Source organism: Cyprinus carpio, chromosome B2 (assembly GCF_018340385.1).
Source record: "Cyprinus carpio isolate SPL01 chromosome B2, ASM1834038v1, whole genome shotgun sequence".
Classification (NCBI taxonomy): Eukaryota; Metazoa; Chordata; class Actinopteri; order Cypriniformes; family Cyprinidae; genus Cyprinus; species Cyprinus carpio.
In genome coordinates, this window is record NC_056598.1 from 19,019,888 (window position 1) to 19,037,755 (window position 17,868).

The window sequence follows — 17,868 nt, forward strand, 5'->3', positions numbered from 1 at the left end:
CAGGAGGGCGCAGTTTATGTCGCCTCGATGTTTTGCTATACAAGCATGTACTGTTTTGTTTTGGTATTTCTGGTTTTAAATATCATTTAAATATCAGCTCTTTTCCAATTATTATACAATTTGAGTTTCACACGAGCAGGATCGAGCGCGAGAGAAACAAACATCCATCGTGGTCCATTCTTTTTGGTCAAATGTTTGTTCACTGCAGTTCAGTCATCAATTAAATGCACGTTACTGCTGTCACGAATGGCAGGAGACGCTCAGTGTAGATTCATGTTTCTTAAAGGGTAACCTTATTTAAGATTTTTTAAATTTTCTATATAAATATATAGCATCAAGCAGCTGCCGTGACAAGCGATGCACCTGCTAAACAAGCGATGCTTGAAAGCCATGCCACAGTGTCGCGTCCTTTGGCGCCATCTGGTGGATGTTTAAAGCTGTCGCCTGATCGCTGACGCTTGTAACATACTGCGTTTAATAAATGAATATCCTTCAGCAAAATAATGCACATCGTTGTCTACATTAGCAGTTTCCCTTGTATAATATGGATTTTTTTTCAGCTTTATTTAGATTTGCTTTAAACAACAAAAACAAACCATTATTATTGTTTTTTTAAAATTGATTTAAAAATTCTGTAAATGTAAACGTGACAATTTGCCTCATGATTTTGATAACAAATACTGTTTCCTGTTATGTTCCAGAATAAGAGGACATATTTTACCCACTTTCCTGCAAAACCGAAAATGAGTAAATAAATACATAAAGATTATGTGAATAATAAATGTACACTGCAGAAAACAAAATACATAATCAAATTGAGAATTTCTTTTTCTTTCAATTTATTAATTTACATTATGCAAGTTTCTTCTTTTTTTATTTACATGGCCTATTTATTCAGTTATTTTAAAGAAATTGTTTTGTTAATTAAAAGAAACACAAGATTACCCAACACAACTAATGTCCCATGACCATAAAATTATTTTCCTGAATAGAGTGAATATTGAATGCATAAACCAGTTATCATTACCATTAAAGGCCATAGTGCAACTCCAGAACCCACATGAAATGACTGTTTTAATAGAAACTATTTTTCAAAGAACACTGATAAAATATTTAGCAGCAATTTTTTCCACATTGATAGTAAGAAATGTTTCTTGAGCACCAAATCAGCATTTTAGAATGATTTCTTATGAATAAAATATACTGCTGAAAATTAGGAATATATCACATTTCGAAATACATTCAATAAACCATAATATTTCACAATATTACTATTTGTACTGTATTATTTATTTAAAAAATGCAGCCTTGGTGATAATGAGACTTATTTCAAAAACATTTGAAAGGTTATGTATTTCATCAATGCAATATGGTAATGAAGGAGTGATCAGTTTGCTCCTATTAGCTGAAGGATCATGGACCTCCAATTCCATGCCTCCATCAGAATAATTAGCCATCTGATAACCTAGTGTACTTTGCTGTGATCATACTGGCAACTATAAAAACAAAAATTAATGCTTTGACCTTTTTTTCACATTTCTTTTTATTTCTTCAAGGACAATTAGGAAGTCTAGAGGATCCACTTGTACACATCAAAACAATGGAATCACCACATTAACATATTTAACAATCACTGAAACAGAAGAAATGGTTAAGAGGTCACCTTTCCTGCACAACTCCTGAACCAATAAACCACAGACAGTCAATCTAGGTCCTGGAAGCTCCACAATAATGAGACTTAAAGCAGCCTCACAGTGTGATCCCTCAGATCCAAGTAGGAATGTTTTAAAATAAACACTTATGCATGTAATAAAAAAAAAAAAAAAAAAAAAAAAAAAAAAAAGCATCTCTCCACAGATCCAGTGCAAGAAAACAGATGATCTTGGTCACTAGGCTGGAAATGATTCACAAGACCATAGTGCTTTACAGATGGAGAATGTGATTTGATTGATCATTAATATAAACAATATCAACAGACATTTAACAGAAGCTGATTTTGGACATTCACAAGTTAGTAAAATCATGTTTAGTACCTCCACTTCACAAAAACATCATAGATAGTAAAGTATTTCAGTAGAGATAAAAGAAGGCCAACTGATCGAACAAGTTTGATCGTGGCTATAAACAGTGGTTCAGACCGAGTTAGATTTGGTAGATAACCTTAGTGAAGGAAAACACCATATTTAATTCTACAAGAACGAAAATGAGGCTGGGATGGATAAATGGACTGTACCTTTAAATATTTCAGCCGATGCAACACTGAAAATACATCTTCCGAAAACATTTCAAGAGGACAAAAACTCTGGTTGTGAAAATGAGATCTTAATATCCAGTAAAATCTACAGCCTCATTTCTATTTGTTTAAATATATCATCTCAGGTCTGTGGGCAATTCAAGTCCACCTCACACTGTCTGAAGTGCTGTTCTGCTATGAACTTGCTTTTAGATGATCGATTTCAGGATTAACTGATGTGAACAGCAAAGACATTATTACATATTGTTCAGAGTTTACAGTACCTTATAGAAAACTTGATTCCAATATGGGTTTAAAAAAAAAATCTCACAATTTGGATTTACAATTATATCTCACAATTCTGACTTTTTTCTTGCAATTATGACAACAAAAGTCACAATTGCTACATAAAAAATAAAAACTGCAAGATGTAAAAAAGGTCAAAATTGTCACAATTACCTTAAATCAAGAATTGCAAGATGTAAACTCTGAATTCTGAGGAAAAATATCTGAATTATGAGATATAAACTCAGAATTGAGAGATGTAAGCTCACAGTTTTGGGAAAAAAGGTAAAAATTTCATAATAATGACTTGACGAAATTTTAACTTTTTTTTTTAAACCCCTGGAGGAAACAAGTTTCACCACAGTGTCCTGGGAGATAAAGACCACTTCTTGCTTCTCAAAAAAAAAAAAAAAAAATTTCCAAGACAACTAGGAAATACATAATGGCAAACACTCTCATGCTTCACACAAAAAATAATCTGCTTTTAATATGTACACACATCAGATTATTATATCCTCTCATTTTTAACCAACCAGGACTAAAGAGAGCCCTACAAAGTGAGGGTCTACACTGGTAGAAATACAATTGGAGATGACTGGTATCATTCTTTTTTTTTTTTACATCATAGTTTTGGTATAACTGTTTTCTCAAAGATAGCATTTACTTGAATTCAGTAGCTACATGAAAGAACACAACAAGTGAGAGTGAGATCAGGTCAAGCACACCGGATACAGCAGGTGTCATCACGCAAATACAAGAGCATTCTTGCATTCAGCGATCAAGAGAATATGTCACGATTTACACCCATCCAATGCAAAGAACCACACTAATGCAATTTATCACTTTTCTTGTACTGTACAGGACAATCACAGCGAACTATATACTAGAGTTTGAGATGATTACAAACGGACCCCAGCATTGGGTCTATGGACAGTCTGTTCTGTCACCATATGCAGGATCACTGTTTATATTTATTTGTATTTATTTTAATAAATAAAATACCTTTTGATTTAAAAAAAAAGAACAATTCTAAAATTTAAATTTGATATTATGACACCATGGAGGTATGGGCAAAAATATTAAGTGATATTTTCATTTTCAGAATTACAAGATGCCAAACTAAGTGAAAGTCGTCAAAGATCTGCCTTTGACATCATCATCATGCACTCTTTTAAGACAAATTGGTGCACATAGAATATTTCAATCTTCAGAAAACGATGGTTTAAAAACAGACACAAAGGAAAATACATTTAAATAATTTACTATGTATTTACACCTCCTGTTTGCACCAGCAACACAGCATCTTTGATCTGTAGGTTGTGTAGTCATCTAATCTCCCATTTTTACTTTCGATGTCTAAATAGAGAAAAATAAAAAACAAATGTTAATGATAATACAGGTTAAAAAACAAACACACACACAATCTGATGTATAAAAATATTTTCCTGAATTGACTGAATATTGAATGGATAAACCATAAAGATATCAAACATCTTATTGCAACTATAGAACCCACATGAAGCGACTGTTGAGCTGCTATGAGCGTGTGGCGGAAAAATCTCAATCTGAATTCAAGCATGCATGTCAGATCAATTTACAGAGTGTGACTGGAAATGGTGATAAAATACTCATTTTCCAGAGTGTGGTCATAAGTAGCTAGATGGACAATAATGACAAATAATTTAAAAGATCATTCTGCAGGAAATCAGATGGGGAAGAATATGCTTAATGAAAACACGGTTAGGTAAACTAAAGCCTGTTCACACAAATAATGAAATGAAGAAGTGAAACAAAAGACTGGTTCAGACAAAGAGCAAAATAAAAAAAACAAAAAAAAAAACATATGCTTAAATGCAAGATACACTCCATCTGACAATACAGATTTACTCTCTGCAAAATACAAACCATCTGATGACAGTGACAACAGCTCATATTCAATAATGCAAGTTTAGAAGAAACATATAAACATTGATTTTAGAAAACGACTTGCCTGCAAGATGGCTACGATCACTCCAAACAGTCCAATGGCACTGCCGAAAATTTCAACAATGAGGATCTTGACAAAGAGGCTGGCATTCTGAGCATCAGCGAGGGCAGCTCCACTGCCCACAATGCCAACACAGATGCCACAGAAGAGGTTTGAAAAGCCAACAGTGAGTCCAGCACCAAACATGGAGTAGCCTGAAAAAACAGAACCAATGTGTCATCCAGTCGCTTAACAGAGGCAGAAGAAAATAAGATGACAAGTGATTTAGAAGCTAAATTTACCTGCTTGGTAGTTCTTTGCACCAATAGTCTCTGGAGTCGTACCAGAGAAGTTCTAAATGACAGGAAACAGGGGGGGGGGGGGGGGGGGGAGTTTTACAACTACTATTGTTGTTCATGTAATGCAGAATGCAAATGTTGTAAAAAAGCTCAAGAAAAAACATCTGTTCTTAACACACAAGTATACTAAAATCTCATTAACGTGAGACACACCCGAAAAACCAAAGCATTTAAAGAAATGGGTCAATCAGTTTTAACTTACCTCTGCCAAATTGCTAATGACAATAGCCATGATGATCCCATAAATGGCAACAGCTTCACAAAAAATAATGCTAGAAAAAAAATGAAAAATTCAATGAACTGTCACCAAGTGCCACTGTGAGTTAAAAAATAAAACCCTTAAACAAGCAAATAAAACCAGACAGTTACTAAACAGATGGAATCGTATACAAAAACAACTGTTTTTGTTTTCATATCAGACAAAAGTGACATGAATAAATGTAAAAAAATATATATTTAAGTGACTGTTGCCTTAAATTAGACTTCATCTCAAGTTCAGCATTTTTAATAGACAACTGCAGGACAACTGTGTGTTACTGTAACTGGTGTTAAAATACCAAAATGAAAATATGACAAATACAATGATATTTTATATGTAGGCCTATATATGCAAAATTGTCTCTATGTGGTAGCAAAATAGGGCATATATAAAAAAAATAACACCTTTAAAACATTAAGTAAACTGCATATACCTGACAAGATTTTTAGTCTTGATTCTAGGGGCTTTGACTCCGCCACCAATGATGCTGGATCCAGTGATATAAATCCCCCTGCAGAGTCACATACTTGTAATTTACTGTTTATTACATTTCAAATATCTAAGTAAAATAATACAAAAGAAACATGCAAAATTCATTTTGGTGATTGAGCTATTGATAGAAATACAGAGTTGAATGCATTTATTTATGGAGCTCTTTTAAACAGTGCAGAAGAGGATATGGAAAACTGCACTACAACATGTCGAAATTTCCCATATGTGTTTTTTTTTCCTCCGAGCTGACAACTTCTGTAAGACACACAAAAAAAGAGGAAATAGACAGCCTTACCATGCAGCTCCAACAACAGACAGAGAGATGGCCAGGCCAATTCCAAGATTAGCCCACATAAATGGAGAAGTCTCTGTTAAAAACCTGCGACGGAAAAGGTTAGGTTATCTAGACTTCATTAGGAGCATTTCATTCATCTCAAGTCTTAAATTAGGTCTTGTGGATATCAGAAATATCACTGTAGTGAATAAAACAAGTCCTACTACATTAAGATTTCAAAAACTGGTCATACTGAACACATACCATGCTACATCAAATCGAAATCCAAGGTCAAAAATCGTATAGCAAATACCTGTGAAGAAAGAAAAAGAAATGACGAGATTAGTACTGTTTAAGTTAAGTGTTTTAAGGTTATTCAGAAATGTAAAAGTTCAAATGTGACAGAATTTTCATCTAAACCTAAAAAAAAAAAAAAAACTTAAAGTTTACTGGAGAAAAAATAAATAAATAAAAGTGGCATATTCTGACTAAACGGCACTTTTTCTGCAGAATCATAGAGGGTATTTGTGAAAGCTCACAGTCATGTGAGAACTATCTTCCTCATTTGATCGTAAAACAATGTTCAACTACCCTATAACTACTATAAAACACCAAAAAAATAAATAAATAAATAAATTGCTGCTCTCCTGTGCGATTACAGCTAACGTGTGGAGAAACAGGCGAAAATACAGATAACGTTACCAGAGAAACATTTCAACTAACGTTATAGCTATAACATAGACTGTATAAAAACAGAGCTAACATAATGAAAACGTTCTCGTCAGAGCAGGTGTATGTCTAACTCATATTGACAGCTTTTGAAATTATTGATACTATTTCCATAGCTCGACTTTCAACTGTTTACTCCAATGTTTTACAATAACAGCGTTCAATACAATTAAAACGACATTTAAATGAATGTTTGGCGTAGTCGTGCTAGTGTATGTCAGCTAACGTCAGTTAAGACAAGCTAAAAATGGCTAACGTTATCCGTCCAAAGAGACATGAGGAACAGTAAAGAATTAGAAAGATAACTATGTTCGAATCAAGTAAGCATGACTCTGTTCAGATGCGTGTGTTATTAATGTCCATATGGCAGCTGGTCTCATTAGCACTCACCGACGATCAGGATGGTCGTCCAGAAGGCCAGAGTGACCCCGGTGTATAAAATTGCGTGCCCGTTCATCATCCACTCCAACAACAGCGCCAGGTTTGCTATCTAAAGGTTTTCCGGCGAATAGACCTAAAGCTACTGAGATGTTATTTTCTGTTAGATGATTGTATTTTGAAGAGAAATTGTTTCCTGTGAGCCCTTCGAAGCGGTGAAGGCTGGAAATCCTGCATCCATCAGAGGGGAAGGAGTCGTCAGCTGATCATGTGACGAGCTCGAGCTGTGCACGTGACTCAAGACGTCACGCTTCCTTCAGTGATCTCAAGCGCTGATCTCCGATCAGGACATACAGAAAGTAAAAACTGATTGTAAACAGAGAAAAGAAGAAAAATATAATAACAATATTTTATAACTATTTATATAACTTTTATAACTGGAAAAAATATATAAAATAATTAAAAAAATTATATATTGTAGTTCATGTCTCAACCAGACGATGGCAGTAAATTCCCAATAATGAGAAAAATCTATATTCAGGCTTTTGTCAGGAGAAAATCCAATGATGACCTGCATCATCATTCTAAACCTCAGGAAAAAATTCAGTTAAAACACCACTTAGTCTGTTTAATGATGCTTAACTGGAGGTGCAAATGTAATATCTGACAGAAAGGACAGCATGCTTTTCAAACTGACATCAGGCATTGATATGTGTGCCACCTGAACTGTGGATTCTTGTGAGATGGTGGGTGAACAGGTAAAATACAGTATGTGTGACTCAAAATAATTTTGTATGCAGACGATTTGTCAGCCACACATTGATATAAGCTTATCAGTTCCACAAATGGTCAATAATACATATAGGCACCATACAGGAGTTTTATTTTCAGAGCTATGTACAGGATGCTGTGCTTCACACCAATTTCCTCTCTTCCCTGTCTGTCCCTGAGAAATTCATCACTTTAGCAAACAGTCGAATCTATGGCAAGGCTTTCATTAGCTTTCTTACCTCGTGGCAAAGTCAGGCCTTTTCATTTACTATTGATAGTGTACTAGATTCATGTTGGGCTGCCTGAAATCAATCCATCAGTTTACATATGGGGGCCAAAAAACTCAATATTGTAATAAAGATTTCATATGCTGAAATATGACTCCTATTTCACGCTGAATTTTAATAACAGACTTTTGAAGTCGTTTAAGGCCAGTCGCATTTATGCAGTTCACAGTTTTGCAATGGAAATGTCACATATCATTGAGCCACAGCCCTCGGTTTCTAATTAAGTGTGTTTGTTTTTTAATCAGAGCTATTAATGAGCTATTAAAGGTGCTGTAAGAGATAACAGCTACTTTGCTAATCAGAAGTTGTCTTTATACAATCCAGCCCCCCAAAGACAGATCAGCAAACCTGAACACGTCAGAGGCAGTGAAGCAAAGAGTGTTTTGTTTTGGGCAAAAAAAAAAATCATGGCCTTTTTGTGCGTGTGTGTGTGTGTGTGTGTCTGCAAAGCTGGCTGTCTCAGAGAAAGATGTACTAAAATACAGCTGAAATAAAACATTAAATAGTCGGCTAAAAACGTAAAAAAAAAATTAAATTCTTTAAGTACTAAAGTTACTACAACTGTAATAAAAATGAAGCTAAACATAAATATAAAAGACTAATAAAAATTATAAAACCACATGACAAAATTATTAAAATGTAAACTAAAAAATCAAAACCAATAAATAAATAAATAAAGTTACTTAAAAATGTTAATAAATACTAATATATATATATATATATATATATATATATATATATATATATATATATATATATAGTATTAACAGGACACATTTTTCTGTGACATCAGTCAACTAATAGGGCCATTTTATGCCTGGTATTCCAAAATAGCATAAGTACACTGCATACAGAACCTTTAATTATAAATTATGAATTATGAAAACACATATACAGTATAAGGTCTTCTAGAAAAAAGATAGAATAGACAGCAAATAATGTTATTCTCCTATTATTGAATGCATGGTAATTTTCCAAATCTACAAGGCAGTATAAAAGATTTATGATTCATTTTCTATTATTGCTATATTATTGTGATCCTTTCTCATACAACTCAATTCAAGCTGTGCGATTATGTAAGTTTGTACTGAATTCCATCCAACCAAAAGATTGCATTTGTCCTAGAGACAGTCACTGAGTCATCTCACAGTTTAAAACATTACATAGCTGGATGGGGGACGAGAGATAATTTAAATGAAATATCTCCCTGGGTTAAGTGAAGGAAATTGAAGTGCAAACAACAGTGTAACCAAATCAATGTCCTAAGTGTGTTTTATTCATTCTAGGCACATCTCCACAGCTAAAACCCAGAGAGCAAAAAGCTTTTCAGCTTTAGTAAATAGGACTTAATGAGTGTCAAAGCCTGTGAAGCATATGTGAGTGAAAGTCACAAAACAAGGGCGCATCTGAGAGCACATGATGTATGATAATTTTAACATCGCTCGCCTGAAAGGAACATATGTCCGATATCAGCAGGCCCAGAGTGGCAGATTAATAAAAGGCTGAATGATGCGAACCTGACGCTTTATTCCAGCACATCCGGAAGTGTTATCATGTGTCATATCTCTGCGTTCTGAGCCGAGTAGATGATGCATAAGGCCCCATGTGTTCTCAGTGTCAGGGCACAATGCTATCTAGAGACACAATACTTCAGCTTCATGTGCTAGATTAATTAAGAAAACGTCTCGCTATAGTGAGCTGTACATCAAGTTTTAATTAAACTGGGCTCACAAGTCCAGCATTAATCTTAAATCCCAATACTTAAAAGCTTCTGACATGTTTTGAATAGTTTCTTTAAGAAAAATTAAAACAGAGATAAGACATTATAGAGACCTGTTACTGCAACGGGATAAAAAAAGGTAATTGTGAATTTTTAACTCACAATTCAGACTTTTATTCTCGCAATTCTGAGTTTATATCTCACATTTCGTACTTTTTTTCTCGTAATTCAGAATTTAATCAGATTTACGAGATATAAACAATTGAAAAGAGGTTTAAATCTTCCAATTCAGAATTTTCTCTCTTAATTCTGAGCCTACATCTTGCAATTCTGACTTTTGTTTCGGCCACGGAAGGTATAAAAGCTACTAAAAGAGCGACTTCACGATTCTGACTTTTTATTTTTTTCTCGCAACTAGGAGCTTATTCAGACTTCTCAGAGTCTCAAAATCATCTCACAATTCCTTAATATTAAGGAATAAAAAATAAATAAATACATTGGAATTACCTTTTTTATCCCATAACAGAAAAAAAGATTCAATACATCATGATATTGGAGGAGAATGAGATTTTGATTTCACATTAAAATAAAGGACATGTGAAAATAGCCTTTTTAATCACAAACTGTGACTCTTTTTCACCCATGCAGTAAGAAGAAAAGAATTTCAACCAGGAATGTGATTTGCATTTTGACATGTCCTTGAATGAGAACTCGAATGGCCGGCCAGCTTTTTCCAGTAACAGTTTTATGACAAACAAAACCAGCTTAACCACCTCATTACACCAGACAGACATTTTTCTTGCAGCGTTACAGGTAAACGGAGCCAGCACAGCTGCCTCATGTTTTTAAACGGGGTGCGGTGTTCATGATGATTAAGGATCCTGGCTGCTAACTGAAAGGCTGTGGATTCAGTCCCAAGTATGTGAGTGACCCATCTGGTGAACAGAGACACAAAGATAACAGTCTGAGCTGCTGCAAGAAGCTCCTTGCAATTATTTTACTATCGCTTTAGGGGGAAAATCAAACAGAAAACTGTGCCTCACAGCATAGTATTTGCAATAGTTGAGCAAAAACCTATAATGAGAGTGTAGACTGAACATCTCAACTGCGCTATTTGTCACAGCTCCACTGATTGCTTTTCCAAAGCAGATCATGTGTCTCGCATTAAAGAAAACATCTCCTGCTGCTAAAGACCAAATGTAAAAAGCAAATAGATTTTTTTTAGATTACTTTGTTGAAAAGAGAAATGCATGTCTCCACCATTATTAGATTTTAGATCATAGATGGAAATGAATCACAGAATTTCAAGAAAATAACAACATAAAAGACGTCTGAATTTCCATGTACACTCCCCCACTAGATTCAGACCTTTTCCTTGCTTGTGTAAAGTACTCCATGTCCATTCTCAGATTCTGAGCTATCCTTTTATGTTAAATTTAAAGAAACAGTTCTGCAGTGAATGGAAAGGGGAAAATTCTTAACAAGCAAACATAAGCGATGCCTGAAATAATTCAGCTTTGCTGTGGACAAAGAGCATGAGAAACCACTACAAGGGTTCATTACTGGAAACGGATGGCTATGAGCTGCATACATGGTATGCTGAAATATAACAGTATGCATAAGTGCACATGAATGGTATAGAAATCCCCAATTCAAATAACTGTCAGTCCTGTCTCTATTGAACAGAAACTGAAAGTGGGATTGCATAATAGCTCAAAATCTGTTAATCATGTGCCCTTTAGAGAAAACAAAGATCTGGCAATGAAAAATACGTTGCTATTGTGTTGTGTTTACAGAATCCCCATCAACATACCTCAACAAAAGTGATGTACGAGTATGCAGATGAATGGAAGTTGACAGGTCGAACCATTTACGCAACAACAAGAGTGCTTTTTGTCTAACTATTGAATACTAGTCATTAGCAATGATTAATAGGTAATTTTGTTTGGAACTGCGGAATGAATGTTGAATGGTTTATAATTGAACTGGCAGATACAACAAACATTATGTCTTTGGTGACCTCAGTATCTATGCACCAAATCATGAAGGACATAACGTATCTTATGCAATTATGTTGGAGCACGATTGATCACTTATTTGCTTTTTCCTATTTATGCTATGTTGAATAATATAGTGAGAGGTTATTATTGTAAAATAGATCCCAATGCAACGCACTTATTGAAAGCTACTCACTAAATAAATATGTGGACATGGTGACATGATTGACCAATTTATTTAGAGTATCCGTAAAACCTGCTAAACCATCCGTGGCTTGTATATGCAAACTGAAATGTGTGTGTTTTGTTTTTTTGCAAAGTAACTCTAGCTGAGCTGGTTATATTTGAATGTAAAATGTTTTGTTAAAAAGCAATTCTCAAAGGACGCATGATGTACTCCCTACACGCTCTGTAGTTGAGAGTAAACATGCAGAAGAAGACATGGTGTGCTTAATTCTTTATTATTTTAAAACGAGTTTGGGTGGTTTAATGAAAAAGAAAACGTTGGCATGGTTACCAGCCTCAGGTCCACAGCTTTCTCAAGTGCACTGTCCGTTATGAACTCACTGGACTGTAGTCAAATGACAGGAGGTACTTCTTTTAGAAGATATTTTTTAAATATATTCGGAAGGCTCTGCTCTCCTGCATGATTTTTAATGCACTATACAGTCTTAGATGTCGTTAATAAAGAAAAGCACACAGAACAAGATGTGTTGAGTGCTCGAAATGAAGTTAAACAGAAATCAAAGATGCGCAAAATTGGTAAGATAGCAGTCAGTCACACGCTTTAATTGTGACCCATGAAAACATTCCCCACAGACTGTCACTTTATTGCAAATATTACAAAAAAGTAATTTCATTAGCATATTCATTAAATATGCACATTGCTGTTATGAATAATGATATTCACAGCCTGTGTATAACGGGGAAAAATAGGCTCCAAAGTCTGATGCATTATTCATGGTGGGTACAGCAAGCATCACTATTACTATAGCTCGTAATTAGAATCAGTGATTTGATCACTTTTATAAATTTGTGATTTTCAGTTGGTGGATGATAAAACAAGAGAAGCAAAATCCTTAAAGGAGGGACCCAAGTCATATCTAGGAATGTAATATCACAGATACCACAAAGAAACCACTTTAAAGGGCTAGTCTACTCAAAATGGAATATTCTAGAAACTGTTACTCATGTCATTCTAAACCTGCATGACTATTTATTTTATTTTATCCCAATTTCAATAAACATTTTTTGGACCCCACTGATTTTTTATTGTATGGCCAAAACCCACCTAACCCACATTATTCAAAATAATTATTATATATGTTCCACACAAGAGAGTTAGTTAGTCATGCATTTGAATGATGGGGAAAGTGACTAACAACGTCACAGATCTTTCTTACGTCACATTCATCTTTCCTTCTACTCTTTCCAACCATTTTACAAGCTCATCACCGATTTTCCACTGGAACATTGACTGAGAGGACTAAAGCCTGTAATTTCAGAAAGAAAAAAGAACTCAGGGAAGATTGTACTTTGTGACTTCAGATACAACATTCCACTTACTTTCACCCTATGTGCTTTTATCCTGTTACCATTGACCATTTTAGAAAATCATCGCTAATTATCTAACTCTTGATAAATCTGAAAGAAGCCTAATTTAGCCTGCCATGTAGGTGAGAACACCATCTCCCTTGGTTACCAACAGTGTGAAAAGACGTAAAAATCATCTTGGTTTTAGCTTTTAAACAAGCCATTTTTTCCACTTCAAGGTCTAATAGTCTCTCTAGTTTCTATAATCAGCATCTCTTCAGCTCAAACAAACCACAGAGGACTGTGATCAAATGCATGCTGCTGTTGAAACCACAGGACGTTTAGGTACTCACACCCCAGGTTTCATTGCCTCTTCAAGCCCATCTACCGTCAAGAGACCACAAGACATTCTGAGCAATGTCATTTCAAGCTTAATTCAAATGGACAGAAAAGATAATTTTGTGAATTTTAATTTGGAACCACTTCATCGTCAATTAGCAAGCTCTGTAATCATCAACAATCCCAGTCAGTTTCAAATCTACCGCACACCTTTTCAGAGGTTCTGATTCACACAGGTAAGTGCGTCGGTGAGATCATCAAAGCATTTCAGTTTGAAAGAATTCTCAGTAATAATTACAGTGAAGTGCTCTTTTTACTGCTATCACATTTACCTGAAAGAGCCACATTAACACTGGTCATTAGAGAAAACCATATGACAGGTCTGTAAAATATTTCATAAACATCAGACAGTACTTATATTAGATGTATTAACATCTAAAGAAAGTGTTTCTGTGCAGGCAGATGTGCTTTTTGGTGTTTGCCATACAATGCTGTCTGCACACTTCACACCGTTTTTTTTTTCTTTTCTTTTTTTTCTAAAACTGTCGTCTAAAGAAACTTGTTGATTTAAATTAATCGGCTTCTGATGTGTTTGTTACATACTGGATATGAAAACAATCATTCATTTGAAATATTTTCTTTGATACTCTAATTTTAATCGTGGAATATATGTGTAATCTATTAGGACTAAAATTTGCCATGTGAATTATACATATGTTGGTGATCTGTCGCTGGGGTGACATCACCTTTCATCCCTGCATATTTTCTCACCAATCATTATGCCACAACAGTCAGAAGAATGTAAAAAGCACTGAATCACCTCATCCATCAGCACATTGCACTCATGGTGTTGGCTGCACAAGTCCCACAGATATTCCAACAGTCTGCTCGGCTCATCATGAACAGCATGATTGAATTCAGTGGGATGCATGTAGAGATGCTGATGAATAAGTTTAGGAAAGGCTGGAAGCAAGGGTTTAGCCTTAATGGGGTGGATAGATTTTCTTTTGGCATTGGCTTTGAGATTGAAGCGAGACTCACTAAGGAATAGTAGCTGGCGGTATTGCTGTTGCCTGGGGTACTGATGCTTTTGTCTTCTCCAAACAATCGTTACAGAGGAAACTCCATAGGGTGACATATTTTTAAAAGAGACATAGGTATGGTTGTGTAAATTGGAGCACTCTGGCAGCTGCAGTCTCACTTATGGAGAGGAAAAACAACAGAGGGATGAAATATTATGAAGGATGTGTATACTTTTGCAGAGCTGTGTTAATAAAGATTGACTCAGATGGTATATATTCTTGGAGGTAGTGGTTGCTAAGTGACCATAATGGCCATAATTTGTACACCTATATTAAGCAGCAGATTTTATTTGAATTAATTTTCATTTTTTGGTCCTTCCAGTCCTTCAGTGCTGTTTTTCATGCAAGTTTTCAAACTGAGAAATGTTTCTTAAGGAGCAAATCAGCACATTAGAATGATTTCTGAAAGATTGTGTAACTAACTTTTTGAAATATATTAAAATAGAAAAGTTATTTTTAATTGTAATTATATTTCTGAACATTACTGTTTTTATTAATCATATCTTAATGAAAAATATATAAATAGCACACTTAACAAACTTATTTATTTACACACACACACATTTATTAGCAATGTTGTGTTCATTCCACCTTCCCTGGACTTATTTCTTCCTTCCTTTCTTTCTTTCTTTTTTTTCTTTCTTTCTTTCTTGTGTGTGCACTATATTTCTTCAAGCCTTTTAAATTGCTTAAACAAAATAATATTTTTTTTCTTCTGTCTTTTAGTTCATGCGTATTACCTTTGAGGCCATCTGCGTATATAGCATACTGCAAAATATGACAAAATAATTTTTTTTAGCAGATATACACTTTTAAAATTAACATTTTAAGTAGCCTTTAGGAATTTGGTTTGTTCGCTTCAGTTACCACCATGCAAATATTTGTCATCCTATCAGTGCCAACACATAAGGTTGTTATAAAATGAAAAAGTTGTGGAGCATCAATTACTTTCCCCCTCAGTTTTCTTAATTGTTTTGTCCCATGAACCATGACCACAGGCTTCTCTGAATGACAAATTGAAACCAATCCCATGCAAAGTCTTAGCTAAGTGACTTCCTTCCAACATCTGTGCCATGCCAGGCGAACTGCAGGATGGAGAAATGAAATATAGTGTTTATGCAATGGCAGTAAGCAGAATGGAGAGTTTCTGTATTTCCACAGCTGTTATATCCCCTGGCACATTTTAGATTAAATTCCACTGGCAGATTGTGACTATTGACTGAGGAAAGGTCAGAGCAATGCTCTTTCCCACAAAGGTTAAAAAGACTATTGACTGAGGAAAGTTTAAAAGAAAGGTTTATAAAATTATAGTGAAAATTTTAAAGTTTATTGGATTTTTGAATGTTATTTGGGTTTTTTTATGTCCTTAGGGTCTGCTGTGTAAGTACTCTATTTGAAATCTTTGATATTTTTTGATTGTCTTGCTTGCTGCAGGGCATACATATTTCATGACTGGATAGCTAAAAACTGTATCGATGCAGCCAAGCCTTTGCCAATTATTTCTATGGTCAAGTACTTACAAATAATACACTACATCCCTGTGGAGAAACAGATATGATGTCTACCGTGCCGTGTTGAAGGTTGGCCTCCCAGGAGCTTTGTGAACACGGCCCGTCGACATGACACATTTGAATCTGAGCTGTCCAGTACATCTGAATGCTGAGCTGAAGCAGGCCTTGGTCTCCAGAGATTCTGAGAATGCCAGCGGCAGAATACAAATTTATGGTTTCCTACGACCTTCAAAACCACCAGACAGGCATACTAAGTTTTAAAGCTTGAATGTTCAACTAATCTTCTAGTGCTGTAAGGTGTGCCATTCTGTCATGTTCAGTTCAAGAGCGATTAAAGTATTAATGGACTGATCACATGAATGGTTCATTTGATTTGAGTGTGTGTGGTTAAGGTTTCAGAAAAATATGTGCTGTAAAACATTATCACTATGAGCTACATTTAATCTGACTTAGCTGTTTTTTAAAAAAAATTCTCGGATTCTGTAGGTGCTAAAATGTGATGTTGGATGAGTCATGACAATGTGAAACATGGGGGTGAACAAGTTTGTTGCAAGAGGTACTGTATGGATGATTTTGCAAAGTTGTTTAAATTTCCAGTGCCCTATTTCAGTAATATAAGGCCCTATGTACAAAGCAGCTGATGTAAAGTTAATTACTCACATTTCACAGATTGCTTTATGCAAAATAATTATTTTTGTTGATTACCATGCATACCATACATAATAAAATGTGATGAAGAAAATAAAAAAATATATGTACACTATATAAATAAACATATTATATTTGTGTTTATTTATATAGTGTACATATATTTTTTTATTTTCTTCATCACATTTTATTATGTATACATACATACATATATATATAATATATATATTATTTATTTATTTATTTATTTTCCGGTTTGAATGTGTGAAATATTGTAATATCAAATGCTCAGTGTGGATGCTTTCCAGACAGGTAATACATTTATTACACCATTGCACACAGACAATTTACTATTTCAAATAGTATTTTCTTGAAAAATGTATTCTAGTATTTTTTGTTTTATTTACAACTAAAAAAAAAATTAAAGTGTGAAAGATACGGCAATCATTTGGGCATTATCACTGACAAGTTTAATACAATATGTTTATATTTAAGAATTTGGCAGTTGTAATTTGGACATCAAGTGTGTTCAGGTCACTCTGGTCAGTGGATGATGCCGAATCTGATGTACCTTTCCTACAAAACAAATCTAAAAACGCAAGATTTTTCAACTCTGCATCCAGAAAATGATAAATAAAAGGCATCATTTAAAAAAATAATGTTTTTATCCAATTTATGAAGGTTCTGTAAATTGTTTTTTTTTTTTTTTTACTGTAATTGTACAACACATCATCATATTTTGTGCATGCAACTTATTTCAACAAATTTACCGTTAATACAGATGCTGCATCCATTGTCTCCAACTCAGAAACTCTGGGCTTAAAGAAAGTTCAGAGTTTTCTACTTGTAATTAAGACTTATGGTGCCATTCATTTACATTCAATTCATAAATACAAACTTTCCGACATGAATGCACTATTAATATATACATTAAATGAAAAAATATATATATATATTGATAAACTTTTCCAAACAAACAAAATGCTGATTATAACAACCATCTTG

The 17,868-nt window shown here is 34.4% G+C and overlaps 1 protein-coding gene across 1 annotated transcript; it reads right to left on the bottom strand.

Annotated features, from left to right (window-relative positions):
- Positions 1 to 2,979: 2,979 nt before the first annotated feature.
- LOC109113806 (V-type proton ATPase 21 kDa proteolipid subunit) lies at positions 2,980 to 7,259 on the bottom strand. The gene is made up of 8 exons (XM_042718533.1): positions 6,988 to 7,259; positions 6,133 to 6,181; positions 5,890 to 5,973; positions 5,536 to 5,613; positions 5,046 to 5,115; positions 4,787 to 4,838; positions 4,509 to 4,699; positions 2,980 to 3,874 (listed from the first exon to the last, which is right to left on the bottom strand). Exons 1-8 carry the CDS (start codon positions 7,055 to 7,057, stop codon positions 3,848 to 3,850), a joined length of 621 nt encoding a protein of 206 aa, XP_042574467.1. The 5' UTR covers positions 7,058 to 7,259; the 3' UTR covers positions 2,980 to 3,847.
- Positions 7,260 to 17,868: the final 10,609 nt, after the last annotated feature.